Source organism: Castor canadensis, chromosome 15 (genome assembly GCF_047511655.1).
Source record: "Castor canadensis chromosome 15, mCasCan1.hap1v2, whole genome shotgun sequence".
Lineage (NCBI taxonomy): Eukaryota > Metazoa > Chordata > Mammalia > Rodentia > Castoridae > Castor > Castor canadensis.
In genome coordinates, this window is record NC_133400.1 from 9,153,545 (window position 1) to 9,179,322 (window position 25,778).

At 40.6% G+C, this 25,778-nt stretch overlaps 1 protein-coding gene across 18 annotated transcripts in view; it reads right to left on the reverse strand.

The window, feature by feature from the left end:
* Positions 1-25,778, reverse strand: part of Wwox (WW domain containing oxidoreductase) — a 927,061-nt gene that overhangs the window by 683,684 nt on the left and 217,599 nt on the right. For 17 of the 18 annotated variants that reach the window (XR_012441878.1, XR_012441877.1, XR_012441881.1 and 14 more), the window contains one exon: positions 7,602-7,690. Coding sequence is in view for 13 of the 18 variants with exons in the window: in XM_074055599.1 (XP_073911700.1) it covers positions 7,602-7,690 (89 nt within the window). In the remaining 5 variants the exon portion in view is untranslated. Of the gene's footprint in view, positions 1-7,601; positions 7,691-24,225; positions 25,651-25,778 lie in introns of those variants that run through there. The other variant, XM_074055606.1, reaches the window with a different exon arrangement.

The window sequence follows — 25,778 nt, forward strand, 5'->3', positions numbered from 1 at the left end:
AACAACATGTGACCACAAAGCCACCATTACAAAAGATTCTGCAAGGGATCCTACACACAGAAAGTGACACCCAATTTAACCATGAAAAGGCAGGCAGCACCAAACCACAGGATAAGAAAAAGCAAGACAGTAGAGAGTAACATCAAGTTAGGTACACACAATCAAACCTTCAAACAACTAAGATAACTAAACGGCAGGAATCACCACATACCTATCAGTACTAACGCTTAATGTTAATGGACTTAATTCACCCATCAAAAGACACCGTTTGACAAAATGGATTAAAAAAGAAGATCCAACAATTTGTTGCTTACAGGAGACTCATCTCACCGACAGAAATAAGCATATGCCTAGGATGAAAGGGTGGAAGAAGATTTACCAAGCCAATGGCCCCCGAAAACAGGCAGGAGTAGCAATACTTATCTCTGACAAAGTAGACTTCAAACCTACATTGATCAAACGAGATAAAGAAGGACATTCCATACTAATAAAAGGGGAAATAGACCAAAAGGAAATAATAATCATCAATCTGTACGCACCCAATGTCAACGCACCCAATTTCATCAAACATACCCTGAAAGACCTAAAAGCATATATAAACGCCAACACAGTGGTTGTGGGAGACTTTAACACTCCATTATCATCAATAGATAGGTCATCCAAACAAAAACTCAATAAAGAAATCCAAGATCTAAAATATGCAATAGATCAAGTGGACCTAGTAGATGTCTACAGAACATTTCATCCAACCTCTACACAATATACATTCTTCTCAGCAGCCCATGGAACCTTCTCCGAAATAGATCATATCCTAGGGCACAAAGCAAGCCTCAGCAAATATAAGAAAATAGAAATAATACCATGCATACTATCTGACCACAATGCAGTAAAAGTAGAACTCAACAACAAAAGTAAAGACAAAACACATGCAAACAGCTGGAAACTAAATAACTCATTACTTAATGAAGAATGGATCATCGATGCAATAAAAGAGGAAATTAAAAAGTTCCTGGAAGTCAATGAAAATGAAAACACAACCTACCGGAACCTATGGGACACAGCTAAGGCAGTCTTGAGAGGAAAGTTTATAGCCATGAGTGCATATATTAAAAAGATTGAAAGATCCCAAATCAATGACCTAATGATACATCTCAAACTCCTACAAAAACAAGAACAAGCAAATCCCAAAACAAATAGAAGGAGAGAAATAATGAAAATAAGAGCTGAAATCAACGAAATAGAAACCAAAAAAACCATACAAAGAATTAATGAAACAAAAAGTTGGTTCTTTGAAAAAATAAACAAGATCGATAGACCCCTGGCAAACCTGACTAAAATGAGGAGAGAAAAAACCCAAATTAGTAGAATTAGGAATGCAAAAGGGGAGATAACAACAAACACCATGGAAGTCCAGGAAATCATCAGAGACTACTTTGAGAACCTATATTCAAATAAATTTGAAAATCTAAAAGAAATGGACAGATTTCTAGATACATATGATCATCCAAAACTGAACCAAGAGGAAATTAATCACCTGAATAGACCTATAACACAAAATGAAATTGAAGCAGCAATCAAGAGTCTCCCCAAAAAGAAAAGTCCAGGACCTGATGGATTCTCTGCTGAATTCTATCAGACCTTTAAAGAAGAACTGATACCAACCCTCCATAAACTGTTCCATGAAATAGAAAGGGAAGGAAAACTGCCAAACACATTTTATGAAGCCAGTATTACACTTATCCCAAAACCAGGCAAAGACACCTCCAAAAAGGAGAACTATAGGCCAATCTCCTTAATGAACATTGATGCAAAAATCCTCAACAAAATAATGGCAAACCGAATTCAGCAACACATCAAAAAGATTATTCAGCACGACCAGGTAGGCTTCATCCCAGGGATGCAGGGGTGGTTCAACATACGAAAATCAGTAAACGTAATAAACCACATTAACAGAAGCAAAGACAAAAACCACTTGATCATCTCAATAGATGCAGAAAAAGTCTTTGATAAGATCCAACATCATTTCATGATAAAAGCTCTAAGAAAACTAGGAATAGAAGGAAAGTTCCTCAACATTATAAAAGCTATATATGACAAACCTACAGCCCGCATTATACTTAACGGAGAAAAATTAAAACCATTCCCTCTAAAATCAGGAACCAGACAAGGATGCCCACTATCTCCACTCCTATTCAACATAGTACTGGAATTCCTAGCCAGAGCAATTAGGCAAGAAGAAGGAATAAAAGGAATACAAATAGGTAAAGAAACTGTCAAAATATCCCTATTTGCAGACGACATGATCCTATACCTTAAAGACCCAAAAAACTCTACTCAGAAGCTTCTAGACATCATCAATAGCTATAGCAAGGTAGCAGGATATAAAATCAACATAGAAAAATCATTAGCATTTCTATACACTAACAATGAGCAAACGGAAAAAGAATGTATGAAAACAATTCCATTTACAATAGCCTCAAACAAAATCAAATACCTAGGTGTAAACCTAACAAAAGATGTGAAAGACCTCTACAAGGAAAACTATACACTTCTGAAGAAAGAGATTGAGGAAGACTATAGAAAGTGGAGAGATCTCCCATGCTCATGGATTGGTAGAATCAACATAGTAAAAATGTCTATACTCCCAAAAGTAATCTACATGTTTAATGCAATTCCCATCAAAATTCCAATGACATTCATTAAAGAGATTGAAAAATCTACTGTGAAATTTATATGGAAACACAAGAGGCCACAAATAGCCAAGGCAATACTCAGTCAAAAGAACTATGCAGGAGGTATCACAATACCTGACTTCAAACAATATTACAAAGCAATAACGATAAAAACAACATGGTACTGGCACAAAAACAGACATGAAGACCAGTGGAACAGAATAGAGGATCCAGATATGAAGCCACACAACTATGAGCAACTTATCTTTGACAAAGGCGCTAAAAATATACGATGGAGAAATAGCAGCCTCTTCAACAAAAACTGCTGGGAAAACTGGTTAGCAGTCTGCAAAAAACTGAAACTAGATCCATGTATATCACCCTATACCAAGATTAACTCAAAATGGATCAAGGATCTTAATATCAGACCCCAAACTCTTAAGTTGATACAAGAAAGAGTAGGAAATACTCTGGAGTTAGTAGGTATAGCTAAGAACTTTCTCAATGAAACCCCAGCAGCACAGCAACTAAGAGATAGCATAGATAAATGGGACCTCATAAAACTAAAAAGCTTCTGTACATCAAAAGAAATGGTCTCTAAACTGAAGAGAACACCCACAGAGTGGGAGAAAATATTTGCCAATTATACATCAGACAAAGGACTGATAACCAGAATATACAGGGAACTTAAAAAACTAAATTCTCCCAAAACTAATGAACCAATAAAGAAATGGGCATGTGAACTAAACAGAACTTTCTCAAAAGAAGAAATTCAAATGGCCAGAAAACACATGAAAAAATGCTCACCATCTCTAGCAATAAAGGAAATGCAAATTAAAACCACACTAAGATTCCACCTCACCCCTGTTAGAATAGCCATCATCAGCAACACCACCAACAACAGGTGTTGGCGAGGATGCGGGGAAAAAGGAACCCTCTTACACTGTTGGTGGGAATGTAGACTAGTACAACCACTCTGGAAAAAAATTTGGAGGCTACTTAAAAAGCTGGACATCGATCTACCATTTGATCCAGCAATACCACTCTTGGGGATATACCCAAAAGACTGTTACTCCAGAGGCACCTGCACACCCATGTTTATTGCGGCACTATTCACAATAGCCAAGTTATGGAAACAGCCAAGATGCCCCACCACTGACGAATGGATTAAGAAAATGTGGTATCTACACACAATGGAATTTTATGCAGCCATGAAGAAGAACGAAATGTTATCATTCGCTGGTAAATGGATGGAATTGGAGAACATCATTCTGAGTGAGGTTAGCCTGGCCCAAAAGACCAAAAATCGTATGTTCTCCCTCATATGTGGACATTAGATCAAGGGCAAACACAACAAGGGGATTGGACTATGAGCACATGATAAAAGCGAGAGCACAGAAGGGAGGGGTGAGGATAGGTAAGACACCTAAAAAACTAGCTAGCATTTGTTGCCCTTAATGCAGAGAAACTAAAGCAGATACCTTAAAGCAACTGAGGCCAATAGGAAAAGGGGATCAGGAACTAGAGAAAAGGTTAGATCAAAAAGAATTAACCTAGAAGGTAACACCCACGCACAGGAAATCAATGTGAGTCAATGCCCTGTATAGCTATCCTTATCTCAACCAGCAAAACCCCTTGTTCCTTCCTATTATTGCTTATACTCTCTCTACAACAAAATTAGAGATAAGGGCAAAATAGTTCCTGCTGGGTATTGAGGGGGGGAGCGGGAGGGGGTGGAGTGGGTGGTAAGGGAGGGGGTGGGGGCAGGGGGGAGAAATGAACCAAGCCTTGTATGCACATATGAATAATAAAATAAAAATGAAAAAAAAAGTGCTTAACACACTGCCTTGCATAGAATAAGCAAAAGTTAGCTAGCAGCTACCGTTCATACAATCATTATAAGCAATGCTCATTCTAAAGTAGTCTCTCCTCCCCACCCCATTCCCTAAGATGAGGATGGCACCCCCTCAGAAGCTTAATTCACATCAGAAGGCCGGTGAGGGCTGCACCACAGTACAGTGGGCTGCACTTCCACAAGTGTTTGCGTTTGGCATCTGTTTCCATCTTTTTCAGCCTGAGATGACACAAAACACTGCCTTTCCCAGGGCAAAATAACACACTTGAACATGCACGTGAACTGAGGGCTCTGCACAGGAAACCAAAGCTGGATCATGTTCTGGGTAGCTCATGCAGGGGCACTGAAATAGTATGCTAAATAGAGAGGTCCACGTGGGATCTACATTTAAGGGGTTTTCCTCTCCTCAGTCCAATAGCACAAAAAGAAATTGGTTCTGAACTGGCAGTCTTTCTTCCATTTGTCATTATGTTTTACACACAAGGAAATGCTAATACTGGGAGATGGGAGGTGATGATAAGAACAGGGTAACACATGGTTTTCTGGCAGCCTGGTCACCGGCGCTTAAATTCACTTCTGACAGTTCTCAGAATTTGAAGACTTGTAAGTACTAAGCTGTCATTTGCCTGTCCGGGTGAGACTCCATGTTGGCTGTATTTCAAAAGTAAAATCACTTGCTTTTTATGCATGTTTTTGCCTCCACAATATTTCTTTAAGCCATGTATGATCCTGTATTCTCCAGAGGCAGATAGCAAAAGCTCTGTGGAAGGCTGGGAAAAGCAAACTGTCCTTGCTTCTGAACCTGTAAGTCTAAAAAGTCAAAGACATTTGCTAAAATCTAGGATTAGGGCAAAATAGGTGGTAGCTCTCTCTAAGAGTTTGGGCTCTGTGATTACAAAAGGCACTTCAACTCAATGATTTCCAAAGTACTTAATGGTTAAAAAGTAATGGCTTTGGTCAGAGGCAGAAGATGATCCTATTATGTAACAGTTGGCTCTTGTTAGCAAAGCTGCTGGCTGCCAATACAGGCTGAGACAGGAATTAAGGGCACAGACCTGAGGCAGGAAAAGCAAAATCTAAGGAGAGCAGCAGGTATTAGGAAGGGGACTAAATCCCACTGCCTAGTGGCCCTGTGAAAGTCACTGGCTTTCTCTGAGCCTTGGCTTCCATCTCATTGAAAATGGGAAGTCTGGAGTGAATGACCCCATGGGCTCTCAGCCCTTCCACTTACCACTTGCCTCTGGATACAGTACTTACCCTTTTTTTCTAGCTTCACTTTTCTCATCTGTGTAATGGAGCTAGTCACAGCTACCTCAAGGACCGCTTTAAGTATTCAATGAACAACTGCACGCAAAACATTCTAGGTGTGTGTCCCATAATGCACCCCCAATAAAAGAGCTCCTACTTCTGCTGCTGGGCTTGTTAGTATTTTTTCCCCTCAAACAACCACAGACCTATTCGGTTGAGGAGTCAGCCTTTAGTAATAAAATGTTACTTGCTGGCAACTGAGATCATGGCTTGTTTGAGGTTAACTTGGCTTTTGATGGCCACCACTCTCCTCCCAGAGCGAAGAGAATGCCTGGGGCTTTGGAGGCACTCACTGAATGTGTGTTAAATAAATGAACAAGTAGACAACAAATGATGAAGCACTAAATGAACTAATGGCTTGCAAGCTACCGCTATACTGTCTCTAATAGCTTTGGCAAGTGATGGCCACTACTGATTACCAAGCGCTGGGAAGGGTGCACAGTGGGGTTCACAGATCCGCTGGCTGGCTGGGGGTGTGACCTAGTTTTTCCCATCGGTGAGTGGAGGGTCTGCACTTAGGGGATGGTTTAACTCTCTCTAAAGACACTGACTGTACAGAATCCTGTAGAGCTCCAGGACTCAGGTCACATGCTTGTTCCAAAAAGATCCTTAGAGAACAAGCCTTGTTAAATTCACAAAGAGCAGAGCAAGACACAGAGGGAGACACAGGACTGATACTGTACAGTACGGTGAGGTCAGCTCCACGTAGTCCCATTTGAATATCAGGTTCAAGATCTTTTCCCCTACATACCTCATCTGCCTGGGAAACAGTAAATCTAATGTCCCGAACACTGCCTAAGCCAAGGACAGCTAGTCATGCATTAGAGCTGTCCAAACCCAGCTCTGCAGTGCCACTGTGTAATTATCTCACACTTGGCACCATCTACACTATGGTAAACTTAATCCTTGTGCCTCAACCACCTTACTAAAAAAATTACAAGTTATTTATTGATGAAACATAAACCACTATGTCAAATGAGAAGCCTCTTATTGCTCCCCTATATATGAGGCAACTGTAAAAATAAACAGTGGGAAACAAAATATTGTAATTAAAATGTAGCCATCCATGACTGCTTTCCATAGCATGAGGTCCTAGTTTCTCTTTCCCTCCCTCCACCTCCCTCCTTCTTCCCCTTTTTTCTCTCCCTGTCTTTCTCCACTCCTCTTTCTCTTTGGAAAAAAAAGTTACTTTGTGAAGGCATCAATAAATATGCAAGCCCCTACAGGGTCTTCCCCTTCAGGCATTTTGAAAGACTGAAAGAGAAAGAACAGAAAGGCCTAAGTTTCTTACTACCTGTATCTATGAGTTTGGAGCCATTCCCATGCACCACATCAAATCGCTAAAGGCTTGCAAAACACCAGATCCCTCCCATGCTTGGATTTTCAGCCCCCTGCAGACCTAGATAACTGAGATTACTTGCTCTCGAATGCAATTAAAAATATTTTTGCTTGATTTTAAGATGCACTGAAAAAAATATTTGTAGCCAGAATGCATCTTATAGTTGCCTGGCTTTTATTAGCCACTTTTACAGGTCCTTTTATTTTCTTATCTGGGAAGCTGTTATTAGATTGATGACACATCTTATAAGGAAGGTGACTTAGAGCCAAGAAAATACAGTCTACCTTAACAGGGCCAATATAAATGAACCTCCTGTTTGGATGCCAAGACAACACCACAACCTTGCATTCTCCAAGTTGTGTTCATCTGATAAAGACATTACAATAGCAAGGGACTGTGATGCATAACCCTCCACTGGAACACTCACACATTCTTGGCCTTGAACGCTTCAGCAAAATGCTGCACGCTATGGAGCAGAGCGAGATCCAGGGTCATTGCTTCTGCCTTGGCTTTGTGCTGGAGTGAGGGAAAATAAAAAGAAATGATAAATAACAGCAAGTTTGGTTCATGGTATCAAGTTACAGCAAATGTGTTATGGAACATGTCGGAATTCCCCTGTTTAATATCAGACGCCCAGAGAGAATATAAATCATTGCAATGAATGGAAGAGCAGGGCTTTTGCTGCCAAGTTCGGGGGCATGTGAGGCTGGGCCTCTGCTGGATCTGAGGGTGTAGGGGGAGGTGCAGGGCTTCACTCAGTGCACTGAAGAGGCTCTGAAGAGTCTTCAGGCAAACATCATCTCATCTCAATCTGTATTCCAAAAAGCACCCGAGCCAGGTCCACCTCAACAGCTACTGGCCAGATTCTGAAATGTTTCCACTAAGTCTGTATAAAAAATTAAAGATAATTCATTAATGGAATGTCCAAAGCAGGAGTAATTCGTGTGTACTAATGGACTTTGACAACTAGATCCCCAAGAAAACTCTAGAGGTGTAACATAGAAAACTACACAGAATGGTCTGGCATGGTACCCACTGATACTAATAATGATACTTAATGATGCTACTGTCTATTCAAGGCCTACCACAGGCTGGGCAATGGCACATGCCATATCATTTGATCCTCAGCAGCTGAACAGACAACAATATCTTCGCCCATTTTATATGGTGGTATCTTATAAGAGATCACAGAGAAGAGGAGGAGGCAAGGATGGATTCCTTCGAATCAGTCTGATTCCAAAGTCAGTAATGGAGATGTCAGGATTTGATGCAATTGTGTTCCACTGGACACAGTCCTTGTGGTACAATTCTGGAAGGAGAGATCTGGATGGATGTTGGAGTGTGAGAATAAACACTGTGACTTCTTAGACCTAGCTCCTCCAGAGGACATAAAGCAAGAATGCCCGGGCCACTTGCCGGTTCAGGTAAGAAAAGCCTCATGAAGCAAATGGTTAACTTGGGAATTCTAGTCTAGACTGTGATGCATAAGTGAGACTAAGGAGAACTGCATGATACCTCTAAGGCTGTGAAGGAGACTGCAAACAACACTGCTGAGACAACCTCCACCCTCACTGTCTTCCTCAGGGATGGATGCAGGCTATGCTGAGCTGTTTTGTGCATGTGCAGGCAGAGTACCTTGGCCCTCTGTGTCCTGGGCTCTAACCCAAGTCCTAACCTTTGAACAATAGACAGGAGGCAGGGCCACTGGAAAGCACTCTGACTTTGGGCCATTTAACATTCCTGAGCCTCAGTTTCCTCATTTGTAAAAGATGAGTAGTAATTATCTACTGATAGAGTTGCAGGGATAAATGTTGAGTGTCTAACATCCTAAAAAGGAAAGGATATTCAATAAATTTAACTAGAAACAGACAAGATGTGAATTTTATCAAATCCTTGTCTCAATACAATATGGCAACAAAGAGTGGTTTGTGTGGGCTACAGTGCCACATGGCACTTGAATAATGTCTAAAAGTCCTTCCTGAAGACATCAGACCAGATCTCTGTCATTCGATCCTAGAGGATCCAAGCCATGTCAACTAACAGAGGCCAGTTGTGTTATAAAGAGATTAAATGATTTTCCCCAATCCCAATAGAATGGGAAAAGAAAGGCTGGCCACAGTACTTGCAAATTACTGATTGGGGATAACAGGGGGAAATGCTCAAATATGCAGATTTTAGAAGTAAAAAAGAAAGGCATCACCTGACCCAGGAAAAGATGAAATGCCAACACATGGATGTTGGCAGAGTTTCCTAAGTTCAGGGAATCATAGCTATGGAGGGTACATGCAAGGAGAGGCCATGACCCCAATATTAGGAAAGAAACTGCTGCCATGACACCTGAAGGTACTTGAGTGAATCACACCTGTGTAGAGAGTTTGGGCCTCCAAATGAAGAGTGAACTCCACAATCTTTCTGTCTGAGTAACCAATACTTATCTGAGCATTAAAAATCTCAGTAAAGTGTAAAATTTGCCATTGGCTAACTTTTGTCTTCTACAGAGACTTGTGTACCTCAGAAATACTTAATTACTTGATTTGACATTCAGAACAAGCAAATAAAGTGGTCTTTCCCATCTTACTTCCTCTGGTCCCCATTTCACTTCGCTCCGAGCAGGACACCCACTGCCATACCCAGAATCTATGGAAACTTGAAGGTATCACAGGAGGAAAGTCAGATGTTCATTATTCTGTGGATAAGGTAGTGAAGACATTGTTCCCCTCTGCCAAGTCTCCAATGGAAACCCCAAGGGATATTGCAAGCTACATATTATGGAAATGCATGTATGTATTTCCCCAATAAAACAGGAAGAGCATTCCCAGATGGTGACCCCAAAGCAGTATTCCAATGAAATGACAGCACGGCCACACATTCTTCTATATATGTAACTTACAATTGGTAGACTATTGGGTTTCCCCCTTCACTTCAAAATAAAGCACAGAGCTGCCACTACCAATAAGAACAAAATCAAAACATACACATCCAGGGGAAAGAAGGGGTCACAAGCCATCAAGTAGTTCAACAGACTAATCCACAAGCTGTGGGTTACTGGGCTCCTGGGGATACAGGTTCAAGTCCACACACTATTATTCAGGTAATTTTCCTGCCCAGGTTAAGAGGTTTCTTGTTTCTGCTACTGACCCTGGGAAGTGCAGAGACACTGTGTGTAATACAGTAAAGTCCAGAGAAGGAAAAATGTAGCTTTTAGAATTAAGGTGTGTACATGTTTATGTGTGTGGTTGGTGGGTTGGTGGTGAAGAGGGGTGTCTTCCATTGCCTAACAAATTTAGCAGCTTTACACTATAGAAATGTTTGCCCTGGCATGTGCTCTAAATAGAAATTGGCCAGTTGACAGATTACAAACAAAGCCCATTTTGGAGAGATGAAATGATGATTGCTAGGAGAGGACAAGACATTTGATCTGCCAATGTGAGATCTCCTGTAAACTCTGGTGACAACTTGTGACAGATCACAATTCACTGACATGGTCTAATTCATGAATTTTTTGTTGTTGTTAACTTTTATTTAAAACTAATGATAGACTCACAGGAAGGCATAAAAATGGCAGAGAAAATGCCAATATACCCATCATCCAGCTTTCCCCAGTGGAGTTATCCTAAAACCTGTGCACGTAATCAAAAACTGTCATTGGCATGGTACAATATATTAGACCACAGTCATTTCTTGGGTTTCACTGGTTTGGGTGTATTCATTTTCTTTCCTTTGTTTAGCATATCTTTGTGCATAATTATATGCTATTTGTCATGAGTACAGATTTATATAGCAAATACTACACACAAAATAAAGAACTTTCCTATCACCACCAAAATAAAAACCAACCATAGCCTGACTTTTACTAACAGGTGCTAAAATTAGCACACACCATCTGGAACATGAAAAGCCCAGGGCTCATTTGGCCACAGCCTGATCTCTACTTTGACAAAACAAACACATATTTTTAAAAAACCCTTTTATATTTTAGAATGGCCAAAAGATGTGGTCCAGATTCCTTAGGATAGCTAGCAAGAACTTCTGTATCAATCAGGATATGTTTCAGTAAAGATAAGCCCTCAGATCCCTGTAGGTAAAACAACCCAAAACTATCTGCTCACGCTTCATGTCCACCTCAGGTGGGGAGGCCCACGCTCATCTTTGTCAGCCAGAGGCCCAACAGATGGTGCTTCCACCATCCATAGCACTGATGTGAAGATTATGCAGGAAATTAGGAAACCTGATGGATGATAACGGCTTGAACTTTGATTAAAAACAAACAAAGACCAACAAAAACTCCTGGCCCTCCTGGATGTCAAAGGGATGTCTGTGACATTCAGGATGGACTTGTTGGCCCATATCTCCCATAGCCTGCAAAGATGGAAGTATCAGTCTAAAGTAAAAAATATTCCCCATACTGGCATGTGGGAGCATTAATGACCCAGTTCCCATGAAAATCCTTTCCTCTTCCTAGGAATGACCACTCCCACGTCCACAAACCCCACTGAAAGCTCAAAATCTTAAGACCCTTGGGTTTGCCACTCATTCTTGAGCTGGCTTGCTCTTTCATCTAAAGAATGTACTTTAACTTCTATTTCTGCCTAGCTTTGCATTAATAAAACATCTCCTGCTAAGTTTCCTCTGTGTCTGTCCTTAAATTCTTCTCAGGTGAGACCAAGAGCATTCTAGCCTCCATACCCAGTAACAATATCACCAGTCTCCATAGCATGGGGAAGGGAATGCACTGAGTTGCACATAGGATCTCAAAACCTTCTATTGGGCAGTGACAGATACAACTTCTAATTGCATTTCATTAGCAGAGAAAGTCACAGTGCTCTGCCTAATTTCAAGAAGGTACAGCCCTCCACGAACCAAGAAGGAAAACTGAAAATACATAAGAGAGGAAATTAAGGACCAACACGCAGCACATGGTACAGCTACTCTCAACCTCCAGGTTTATTTCAGGCTACTTTCCTTCTTCAAACTCACATCTAGGGCAAGGTATGGTAGCACACACCTGTAATCCTTGCACTCAGGAGACAAAGGCAGAACTTAGACTTTAAGGCTAGTCAGAAAGAAAAAAAAAGCCTCTAAGATCTCACTGTTAACTGTGTTCACTGTTCATGTATCCTCTCTTCCCTACCTATTTATCTATCTATCCATATATCCTCCTATTCATCCACCTACTTTTGTTTAACAGAAAGAACTTGATGTGAGAATATTAAGTCTTGAAATGTTTGTAAAACACCTTTCTCAGCCTTTTCCAAAATCCTCACTATTTCCTCTAATCACACCGGTACACAAACATAACATCTCAGGCAAAATAGAGATGATAATGTATTCTGAATTATGTATACAGATGTTCCTACCCATCATTTAAAAACAGAATAGCACAGGTGGCACCTCACACATGAAGCTTCAGGCAACTTCCAAGTTGCTCAAGAGCCCACCTGTTCTTCACTCTCTAGAAGAGAGTGTCCCCTTTCCTTTGGAAACAGGAGCACTCATTGGTGGCACAGTTGTCTGACACCTTCAATACACCACGTCTTCTTGGTTTGTTCTGTAACAAGTTCTAAAACCTGCATCACATGCAGGGTGAAAGAAACCTATTTACACTGTTGGTGGGAATGTAATTACACAGCCACTATGAAAATAAGTATGGAAGGTGCCTCAGGAAACTGAAAGTAGAATTACCACATGGTCCTACTATACCTATACCACTCTTGGACATATATCCTAAGGAATGCAAGTCAGCACACAACAGAGATACCTGCACACCCAGGTTTATTGTAGGACTATTCACAATAGCCTAGGTGCCCCACAACAGATGAGTGGACAAAGAAAATGTGACATGTATACGTAATGGAGGTTTATTCAGTCACAAAGAAGAATGAAATTATACCATTTGCATGAAAATCAATGGAACTGGAGGTCATCCTTTAAAACAAAATAAGCCAGACTCAGAAAGACAAATGTCATACATTTTTCTCTCACAGGTGGACTCTAGATTGAAAAAACAAAGACATGAAAGTATAGGAGAACTATTTGGGAAGAGGAAGGGAGCAGGAGGAGAGAGGTGATAAGAGAGGGTAACAGAAGTGTGAAGATGATCAAAGTATATAATATACCTGCATGAAAGTGTCCTGAGGAAACCCATTATTTTGTGCAATTAATACAAACTAACAAAAATGAGTGAATATATAAATAAATAAATAAAATCACCTTCAGTGAATCAAGAGTGTATAAACATAGAATCAAAGGAGTTGTTTGTTGTTGGAATACAGCAGTAATCTCCAGTGTTGTTTTATGGCTACAAATTAATCAAGTGTGACTCAGATGTGATGCCGCCGGAAAACCAATGGGACCATCAGGGGAATGTGTGCTATTCAAATAGACAAGTGGGGGGGGATGTGGTTGTTTTCAGCAGAGATGCCTGAGCTAGGCTGAGTGGAGCCACAGCTCAGCAATGACCATTGGAAACTGATGTCAGGGAAACTCTGGGCCTCAGCTGCCTTATTTGAGAATAGGCACAACAGCATCTGCCTTGCATGGTCAGAATAAAGATTCCATATAATGTAACGTTTACACAGGACAGGCTCTCAAGAAACACCTGTTTATTGTTTATTCACTTATCCATATGTGCGTACACTGTTGGGGCCATCTCTCCTCTCTATACCCCCATCCTTCCCTCTCCCCACCAACTCCTTCACTTCCACGCAGAACTTGTTCTGCCTCCTTCTCCAATTATGTGGAAGAAAAGACAGAAGTGATAATAATAAGAAAGACAAAGCATTTTGCTAGTTGAGATAAAGATAGCTATACAGAAAGATTCCTAGGATTGCTTCCATATACGTGTGTGTTGCAATCCACATTGGTTCAGCTCTACCAGACCTCTTCACTACATCCTGGTCACCTTCCCATAGTGACCTCTGTCAGTGTAAGAAACTTTATTCGCTCCTCTACAGTGAGCACATCAAACACTTGCAAGTTTTGGGTTTCCTACCTTTCCTGATTCCTCCTGTATTTGTTCTCCCCTTAGTGTGCGACCCATGTCCAATAATATCACTGCATTTGTCTTACTTCTAAAGTTACATATGAGGGAGAACATACAATTTTTGGCCTTCTGAGCCTGGCTAACTTCGCTTAAGATGATGTTCTCCAGTTCCACCCATTTACTTACAAATGATAAAATTTCATTCTTCTTTGTGGCTGAGTAAAATTCCATTGTGTATAAATACCACATTTTCTTAATCCATTTGTTGGTAGTGGGACATCTTGGCTGTTTCTACAGCTTGGCTATTGGGAATAGTGCAATAAACATGGGTGTGCAGGTGCCTGTAGAATAACCTGAGTCACATTCCCTCGGGTATATCCCTAAGAGTGGGATTGATGGATCATATAGCAGATCTATGTTTAGTTTTTTAAGAAGCCTCCATATTGTTTTCCAAAGTGGTTGTACTAGCTTACATTCTCACCAGCAGTGTACGAGAGTTCCTTTTTCCCCACATCCTCACCAACATTTGTTGGTGGTGGTGTTTTTAATGACAGCTATTCTAACAGGGGTGAGGTGGAATCTTAGTGTGGTTTTGATTTGCATTTCTTTATGGCCAGGGATGGAGAGCATTTTTTCTTTTTTTTTTTTTTTTTTTTTTTTTTTTTTTTTCATTTTTCTTTTATTATTCATATGTGCATACAAGGCTTGGTTTATTGCTCCCCCCTGCCCCCACCCCCTCCGTTACCACCCACTCCACCCCCTCCCGCTCCCCCCCTCAATACCCAGCAGAAACTATTTTGCCCTTATCTCTGAGTGAGCACACAGAGCAGCCTCCAGTTATACCCAGGAAATTCTCTTCTAGCTCTGGGGAACTGATAAGCAACCACAAAGGCAAGACTTACTGTTTACTGGGACTGAGCAATTCTGTAACTGCTTCAAGGTGCCATCTATGCAGAGTTGGTAGTTATGGGCTTACCCTTCTCTTACACTTATGGAAGAGTTTGTTTCCAGATCTCCTTTTTTAAAAAACCCCCTTTACATATCTTCATTGATAATAAAAGCAGCAATAATAATGATCACCTCTAATATCCATGGTATTGTTCTGAAACATATTTACTTTCCTCCATTTTACAGGTGAGGAAACAGAGGCTGACAGAATTTAAAGTAGCACAATTGGTAAGATACAGGTTAAAAATGACCCAGATGTGGCCCGTCCGAAAGCTCATGTTGTCACAGGAACACCATTCTGTGCTCTGGCCCTGCCTTCCTATTCTGCAACACACAGCACCAAGAAGTTACCGACAAATTCACATCACCTACATATTTTCATTCGTGTCTATTTTATATCATATTTATTTTATACAGTTAGAATTTACAAGAGAAGCATTATTGTAGGAAGAAAAAATGTAACCAGGGCAATAATCTACATTCAGAGCTTATTGCTAATGGCATCCTGCAAATTCTAACCCAATAGGCCTTCATTACATTAGGCTGATGCCCCACCCTTCACTTCACATACTCTCAGTCCTTGTTTTACGGTCTGAAACCTTAAATAGGAGTTGTCACATTTACAACAGCAAGAGACACCAGTGCACAGCATATTACTGACATGACATTATTCACTGAACTACAATAGGACTCTAACTCAACTGGTTTAATAATTCATCAATATCCTATGTGGGACTTCATAACACTAATTTCTCCAGTATTACTTAAGTGATGCTAATGGTGGCAAAAAATGACAGCGTCTTCACTGGGAAATGCAGGAGGAAATAGATGCTTGCATTGATTTGTGATTCTTGGACCTCACAGTCAAACACATGCACACCAGTAACATAAGCAGGCCTGATGGGGTGACTGCCCAATCTCAGACGATCCTAAAGGTTAAAAGTATTCATGGATAAGTGCTGTTCTCATAGGACACCTTGGAAAGGGAAGAGAGTGAGAGTCTGTTTTCTGGCTGTATACATTTTACCAGTCTACAGACTACTGAGTTTGTTTTTGGTTTTGATTTTTGGTTTTCTTTTGTTTTGTGGTGTTGGCTTTTTGAGACAGCTTTGCTATGTAGCCCAGTCTCACCCTGAGCTCATGATCCTCCTGCCTCCGTCTCCCAAGTGCTTTAACTATAGGTGTGCACAACCATGCCTGACCTACCATTTTGACTTTAGCAAGAATCTGTTATTAGAGATGATTCTTTATTTTGAAATTGGGAACCAAACCAAAATGGTCCTTGGCCAAGCCCTGGATTTTTTCTTAAATCTTTGCAGGGACAGGGCTAAGTGTGTCATTCCCAACCTTGAAATCAACCATCAAACATCACCCCTCACCCTGGGCCCCTCCCCAACCTTCCCACAGCTACCCTCTGCCAAAATACACAATCATCTCTAATAAGAAAATCATGACAACTCTTTCCTCATCACTACAAGCCAAAACTTCTGCCTCGTGTTGCAGGAAGTCAATTTATAAAATAACTGTATCAATATTTCTGGGTAATTGTGAGGTGATTCAAGGAGAAAATACACCAGATAACAGTTTATTTAATTTGGTATATGAGTTACGAGCCATGTAAAGCAAAACTATTAGAAATGCTTAGACAGTAATTGGCAATATTTTGCACTATGGATAAAAAATGCTTATCTTGCCAGAAACTAACGAGAGAGTGAAAATATTCCAAAACCTTCCAATTTTCCTCTATGCAATATATTCACGTTGCAGTTTAAGAACAGTTTAAGGAAGGACAGCAAGTGGCACCAGAGTTTGGCAGTCAACATGATTGTGCATTTATGCCTTCCTATTGAAGAAAGAGCCCTATTTTTTCATGGTGAATTTTTCATTCTAATGCAAGTGATGATTTACGTTAACTATAGGTAAAACATAGTTACATTTTCCTGAAGGATTGCAGGCAAGGAAAGAGTAGTACAATAAGTTGAAGCGTAAAAGCTTTCTCTGTCATAATATTTATTATAATGGCATATAAAATAGCTGAAATAAATAATAGATGACTAAAGGTAAATTCATATGATAAAGAATCCTTCGGCAGACACCATTACTTTTGACTGCACTAGTTTTATATACAGTTGAAGATGCTTAATAAACATGCCCTATATCTTATGTAAGTACTGGAAACATCAAAGATGTGCTTAAAAGGCAGCATACTGGACACTGGCTAATTTCCTGTATAATTACATTCTCAACAGGAATAGTCTATATATTCTGTATATCTAGTAGCTGTACTCTTAAAGAAACTTGTTAAGCATTGGTGCGTCCTACTTTGGGGAAGTCACTGATAGAAGGAAATATCAGACCCTCCCTTCCCCCTTCTCATCTACATTCAGAAAGGTGCACAGTTCCAAGTACAGAGATCTGATATTGGTGGACTTTAGGTGACAGGTGATTTTAGGTGGTTAAGTTGAATAGAAAAAGAAAAACAAAACTCCTTTGCTCTGGTTTAGACAGTTTTGAATCCCACCTGAAGAACATGGGAAGTTTGAAAGATGAGAGGAATGAGTATCATCACAGTCCATGGAATGGAAAACTGCACACCAGCAGTCTGGTGTGAGCAGCGTCTACATCTAGGGTTCTTAGTCAGGGGCCACTGTACACTCCCCAGTGGACATCCGGCCACATCCGGGCCATCTGCTCATCACAACTTGTCAAAGAGATATATTGGTGTCTAGTGGGTAGGGGCCAGCAATGCTGTAAACATCCTACAATTTACAGGACACCCCCCTCAACAAACAGGTATCCCACCCCGAAGGTCAACAGTATCAAAGTTATTGGTGTGGGTCTGGTAGGAGGAACTTGGAATTTACCCTAAGTAGTTTTCAATGATTTAAATTAATCTTTAGTGCTAAAAACAAAACTGGTTCATTGAAGAAAGTACAAATAATGTAGATGTGAATAACATATAAAGTGGCAAAGTCCACCAAGTCCCACTGTTCCAAGGAATGCATAGTAAGAGCCTGAGTCAAGTCCTTCCAAAACATATTTTCTACAAATACAAAAACATCGTGCAACTTTTACTACAAATGTAGTACTAAACATCATATGAACAAACTGACTTTTCTCAATACAGAATTAAATGTATCTAAAGAGACCTCTACCACTATTAATTTTTTTAACCAATATGTTCTCCTGTTAGAGGAATGCTCAGACATTATTAAAAATCACCCCCATATCCTTCACTTGCTTTATGAACTTTTCCATAAGTTCTTGGTGCCTTAGCTTCCTTATCTGTAAATTTCCTTACAAATTATAGAAGAACCTCCTCCTTAGTGTTACTGTGGGGATCCATGACCTGCTCTCTACGGGAGGTACCTCAATAACCTATATGCATTTGATTAATTTGATTGTATGTTGTTTCCCATGTTTTGCTAGTGAAAGCCATGCTGAGCTACACACACTTCCCAATGTATACACCTTTTCCCCATAGGATAAATCCTCATATGTAGAATCACTAGGTCAAAGGACAACCACATTTTAAATTTTGATAAATTTTTGTTGGGTGTCCTCCAGAAAGGTGATACCATTTCCATTCCTAAGAACATCACAGGAAAAGACTGTGGAAGAAACCAAAACAGCCAATAACTCACATTGACATTGAGAGTAAATTAAAATGTACAGTTTTATATCTCTACCTGTAACACTGATACATAGGGAGTGGCACAGCACAGGTTTTCAAGACAGGCTTCTGTTCAGAAAATAAATAAATGGCCATACAACACTGCACCAATGTGGGGCGAAGTGATGAGCCGAAATAAATAAAAGTACCTTGGTGTATGGCATACTGGCAGCAGCAATTTTCCATAACCATTTGCAATCCAGGCACTAATTTGGGTGCTTGAGGCTGACTGTCAGAGTACCTGCCTCTTAGAAATTGGCCACTCTGTGTGATGATAGATATAAGCTCAGTACATAAAGCATGCAGTAAACATGTAATGGTATCATCATGCTAGAAGAGTGGCTATGACAGTTATTTTTAATTTATGGGCAAATTCAAAGAAAAGGAGAATCTTTCAGAGGTTCTGCAGAAGCAAGGCAGGATATCCAACAGATAAACCAGAAAAGATTAAAAAACATGCTTCAGAAAGAGATGATATTTCCTGCTTAAAGTTGCACCATGCTAGCATCCTCTTAAAGGAGCATGCTGAAACACTCAAAGACAGAACAAAGTGTGGACTCAAAATAATACCCATGAAAAAGGACGGGTCACAGTCAAGTTGTTGCCAAATTTTGCACACCTTTTAGATTAGATACAGGACCAAATAAATTACATTTAAAGATGAACTGGAGAAGGAACTAAAACACCAGTAATAAGTAGGGTTTGTTTTATGGGAGGGAGGATTTCACTGTCATTAAATCATGTATGGTCTTATTTTGTTGATTAGAATGGCAATGACATCAAATAACTTCATACTGTGTAAGAGAAAATTTAGATGATATCTATATAAAAATTGTGGGAGTAACTAAAAGGAGGAAAAACAGAGGGAGGGAAAAATGGAAGGAAGAATCTTTATGTACCACAGGAGGGTGGGGGAAGAGATGTGTAGAGTACCCAAGACACAATGAAAATTAATCTAAAAATATTAACAAAAATGTAAAATAATAATAAAGAAAAATATTTGGTAGAGAAAAAACAGAAAATGAAATACAGAAATTAGTACAAATATATTAGCAATCACAAGAAATGATGAATTTCAATTCACACATTAAAAGGCAGAAACCAACAGATTAGCATTTTTGGCTTTGTATTTCATTAAAAAAAAGATGCACTGCAAATAGAGAGAGACAGCTGTCCCTTGGAATAGTCCTCCTTTCCATAGCATGGGAATGACGCTAAGAGGCTGATGGACAGGAACTGCATGTCCAATCTGCTTTCAGACCAAGCTGGGCTTCAAGGTTTCTACTAACAGCCTTGGAGTAGGAGAGTGTAATCTGAGCTATTCCTCATATGAACTGGGTTCCTCATATTCTCTCCCTTCTGCCACAAAATGAATGTAGAGCATAATGAGCTCCAGGGGGTCAATAGAGCTACTAGATGAAAGGAACTTTGATACATTACTCACCAAATGGACAAAAGCTATCTGCCAATCAGAGAGACTTATGTGGATCTATGTCATAACTGAAAGACATTTGGGAAAACCATTCTCTACCCCAACTTGACAGGTAAATCTTAATGTCTCCTGGGCCTGGAGCTCTGGGGAACAGCTAGAACATGCGTTGGCTTCTCCCTGACTTTATCAGGAAAGAGACGTATTCAGAAAAGAAATGTCTAGTTTGTAAGCAAAAACAAAGTTAGGACATTATAGAGTTGAAAAAGCAAATAGAGTCAGGAGCCAAAGCAGCATAAAATAAGCAGGAGAGACAATCACCCATTATGATTTTGGAGTTAATTCAAATAATTCAGCCCAGTAGCATATATCAGATTAATGATGCTACTTTCCAATCCAAGCCCATTATTCTAGAAAGCCTCATGGTAGCTGCTATTGAGTTGATATGGGGGGAAGGGAGGGGAGAGAGAGAGCGAGTACTTGAGAACCCTGCCTATGGTGACTACCCATGAACTGAGAACCAACAGATCTGACTCCCACTAAGATTACTAAGGAATTGTACTGAAGAAAAAATAATCAGGCTTAACCTTAGAAGTCTACAATTACTAAAAATAAAAATTTCCAAGCTCCCAACATGTACCAGCAGAAAGAGGGTGCAAAGGCTATGACAGTCCTAGAATGGTCTGCTTGTGAAGACTCAATTCAGATGGGACCAGGGAGGGTAAGAGGATGCCTCTCCTGGATTGCAGACAAGGTTGCTCTTACAGCTGGGCCCCTCACTTGCCCAGTAGGATTATGTCATTGATGCCACAGGAGCAGTGTGTTTCTCCTTCTCTTTTGAACACACAGATGTTGCTACTAACATTCTGCCTCTACTCCACTTCTGATGCACGTGGCAGCAGTGGGCTGGGAGGCATGGACAAGCTGCCTTTTGTCATGTCACAGCACCATCAGGAACCACATGTGAGCCTGAAGAAGAACCCAGACTTCCCACAGAAGTAAGTAGCTGAATGGGACTTTGAGACTCTCTGCCTTTGGGAAAAGAGTGAATGTACTCTCTCTGTGGGAAGAAGGAAACACAAAGTATTTGGAAGATAGATGTGAAGACTGTAACAGAGACTGCCGGCTGTTCACCAAATCCCTGTGCCTTGTTTTCCAGGTTACTCAACTAGATTCATTACCCAGTTTCCCTTACAATTAGGCACAGCCATGAAACTTAGTGCCAGCCAGCAGAATATAAATATAAGTGAGGTGCACCCTAAAGGCCTGATCCGTAAAACGCAAGCCAACCCCAGAAACTCCCCACAGTCCCACTCTGGCCTCCTGTCACTGTGAATCCAACAGGCACTGCTACATGAGCTAGAAAAAAATTAGCACTGTGTTAAGCTATTAAAATATGGGGAAATATCTGTTCTAGCAATTAGCATTGTCTATCTAACCACATGAATAAAACAAGCACAGAAATGGTCAAGATAAAGGAGAGAAAGAAAAATGGGAATTTTTAAAAGCAGAATAATTAATGTAGGACAGTGTGTAATGACAGAAAGAATTAGGCAAGAAGAAATGACAATAATGAACTTGCATATGTTAAACAGCGTAACCTTAAAGCATAGATGAATCTGACCACCAAAGAAGGGTTTAACCATTTATATTAGAAATGGAAAGATGAAGTAGACAAAATAGAATATTTAGAACAAATAGTTAACAGACTTGATTTAAAAGAACTACAGATCCTACACAAAGAAAATATGCATTTCTTTTCAATTACACAAAATTCATTTAAAATGGAAAAATTATACTCATTTGTTGACAGTGAAGAGCTGGGAAATAGAAGCAGAAGAAATTTCTTTTTAAAGTACAACAGTGTTACATTCAGCCAAGACCTGTGAAGCAATGGCAGTGATACTGGAGAGCTGTGGATGTCAACTGATGAACTGTACACTTAGGAAAGAGCACCCAGGTGGAGAAAAAATTGGGGTCACATACTCCAAGAATAATGATTCAGTTTCTGCTACTAACAGTATGAGTAGCAGTCAAGAACAGAAGTGAGAGTAACAGTAAGAGACAAAGGAAGGAAACAAGAATGTGGCAAAATGTCATAAAGTCTCAGAGAATGAGCAGACATTATCTAACTCAAAAACAGACATTAAATATAGAGATGCCAGTCCTCTTCAGCCTTCTGTATGTCTCAGCAAAACAGAAGTAGAATATAAAACAAAACAAAAACTATGCTGGGGGCATAGGTCAAATGGTAGAGCACTTGCATAGCAAGCTCAAGGCCATGTGTTCAAACCCTAGTACCACCAAGAAAAGAAAAACAAAAATAAGTCTGAGAAAACCTGGAAAAGGGGTCAGTTAAGAAAGGACTGCCAACAACAACAACACAGACCCACAACCAGAAGGACTGGTGAAGAATTAAAACCCACATTGCAGAGGGTAAAGATCAGAACTTACCCCAAGGAAAGTAACCAGTTATACATAAGAGAAACCTAGATGTTTCTCCCAGAATGTGTAGAATAAGAAAAACACAGACAAGAAGAAGCCTGCTGTGGTGCCGCCTGCCTGTAATGCCAGGTACTCAGGAGCTGGAGCTCAAGGCCAGCCTGGGCAAAAAGGCAGAGACACCTTGTCTCAAAAAACAAAAGAGCTGGGGATGTAGCTCAAATGGTAGAGCACTTGCCTAGCATAATAGGAGGAGCTGGGTTCAAGTCCTGATTACCTCAAAAAGGAGGAGGAAGAGCAGGAGAAGAAGTAGGAAAAAATTAAAAAGATAGAGAACATAGACCAACCTTAAGAGTTACAGATGCAGAAATATTAAAAGTGACATAAAAATTTTAAGTGAAAAACTACTGATCAAGTAACTTCCCAGGGTACCATTTATTCTTACCTTTCTCCTCTTTTCCCTGCCCTAAAAGTTGACAGGATTTTGAACTTAATGTTCATCCAAGTTATAGTATCAAGGATAACCAATTGTTGCAGACTACTTACTATGATGGAGTTTTGCTCCAAACATGTTTACAAATGAATTTGCTGAACCCTGGCGCTACAAGCCAGGTGATAATATTATTCCATCTTGCTAAAGAGGGAAGGGAGGCACATGAAGATTAAGTAACCTGCTTGACACTGGAGCCATCCAAGCTGACAAACATGGCACAGTGCTGCCATTCCTGTCCCTGTATTCAAAGCTATTACTCTTCATATCTGTACCCGTAAGTGGTATCTGTCTTTGTTGATTTATAAATTGTGTTTAATTGAATTTCTGAACCTGTTTATTAATCCTCCCTTAGAGAGCAACCTTTCTGAGAAAAGCTGTCCCAAGATAGGATGGATAACATTTGCAGCTTTGAGCTTTGTACAGACATTAATGAGAAATCGGTCCACCCCCTCAGGAGTGTGTCAGGTACATTTGTGCAGCCAGCTCAGGCCAGGTGAGCTGCCCTCTCCCTCAGTCTGTGCTGTGTCTGCTCATGGTTCCCAGCCCCCACCTGTTTTCTACCACTTCACTCTTAAACTCCTTGCGCTGATTCATCTGTCTGTCATTTGGAGCGGCTCTTCCAGTAACTTCATCAAGTCCAAAATCGAAGCATTTCCTGAGTCCTTTCATGCTTTCTCTCTTGCTTCGCATATCCAATAGCCATTTGTATATGAAATTCCTGAGTTTCAGTGTTTTCACTGAAACTTTTTCACCATTTTTGCAATTTACTGTGCAGAGAAGAAATCTGACACCCTTGAGTCAGCTGCCTAGAATGGTGTCCAGTACACAATAATCCTGAGCAGACAAAGGCACTATTTTCTAATTCTCCATACTAGTGAGCAGGCTTATTGGGTTTGATGGGAAATTAAACTCTTTACAAAAGTCAGGAGGATAGGGGAAGAGAGAGAGGGAGGGAGGAAAGGGACAGGAGGGAAAGAAGGGGTGAGATAAAGAGCAAGAGAGGCTGAGAATGAATGAAAGCAGAATCGGTTGGACCAGTGAGGCTTTTTGGGCTTGCCTGACAGCTCAGTCAGGCCACACAGACCTTGGATGTGGTGTCCAAACAGGAACTGAGGAAAGGGCAGGCTGTGTGGAGCAGCAGAGTGAGCCAACTCTTGCCTGCAGGTTGAACACAGTAAGGGACATGCCATCTGCTCAGCACAGAAAACATACTGCACGTGGCCTTGTTCACATCTGGCTTGTCCTGAAGTCTCCTCTCCTATAGCCAAATGGGAATAATGAATCACACTGGACAACTGTGTTAAAAGCCAGCTAAGTTACAGGCTGTGTGTCTCCCAAAGAGCGTCCCAGACAGCATTAGAGTGGGGAGGGCAGGAGTGGGGGACACCGCCTTGTAAATGCCCATTAGAAGCCACTGTGGAATGCTATGCAAGCTAGAGCAGCTTGCGTGGTACATGCTCCATGCACACTCGCCCTGCCTCTTCAATATTTATAAGCAGCGTCTTCCCTTTCTCCTTGGCTTTACGGTATAGATGTCTGTGGGAAGAAGAGCTTCTCCTGGTGACAGAAGAACAAGGTGTCCCAGAGCTTTCCATTGTGACGAGAGGCTATGGAGCCCTTGGTGCCATAGAAAAGGTAAAGGAAAACACCCACTTCTGAGGTCCCCTCCTTTCTCAGAAACCAGGTCTGCAGTGCATCCTTAGGATTGGGCATTTGGGGGTATGATGCCTGAGCATCATATTTCCCAGTTAACCCAAGGGTCCCCTTGCTCCCCACATGTAGGACCTAAGACCTTCTTCCTCTTTTTATATTTAGGAGCTCTATTCCATGAAGCAAACACTCATGTTGATTAGATTTAGTTGAGCACCTGGTCTCTGGCATGTACAGCTCAGCAACAGGGAGGTAACAAGTTTTGCCACCTTTTATCCCAGGCCCTTACAAAGCAGATGACTTCTGTTTAACCAATAAAACAAAGGTGGGAGGAAACTGCTCCAAAATCATCAAATTAGCACGGGCAGACCTGGGATGCCTGTTTTCCATCCACTCCCACAAGTCAATTTTCCCTGAGGAAAGGATGCTATCTCTGGGCCGGAACTTGCTTCCCAGCTCTGGAATTATGCCAAATGCAGAGGATGATGGTAGGGACACACTCCAAAGTATTGCACTCCCAAGAATGTGGCTCTTTCTATGAACACAGTCTTCTGTACTTTTAGGTTTTGTTTTATGCAGGCCATAAAATTACCACTTTGTGATGAGAAAATAACAACAACAATAACAAATCAAAAAGAAAACTAACTTCAATCCCTCTCCTACCTCCATTCCCAGGCTTTGGATTAACCATGTTTGATAACATCATGTGTGGTTTGAAATGTTTTCAGAGGTGCAGAAATAATGTACTCACCTAACTACCTGTTCATCCTGCTCAGTGAAACAAACATCCCTCCCCTTCCAAAAAAAAAAAAAGTGTCCTCTAGGACAGGGATTAGAAAATTATTTTCTCTGAATGTCCAGACACTAAGTATTGTAGTTTTATTGAGCAGAACAATCTCTCCCAATTATCCAACTTAGGCATTAATAAAGGAAGCAACCACAAACAATGTCATGCAAATGAGCAGGCACGGTCATGTTTCAATAAAA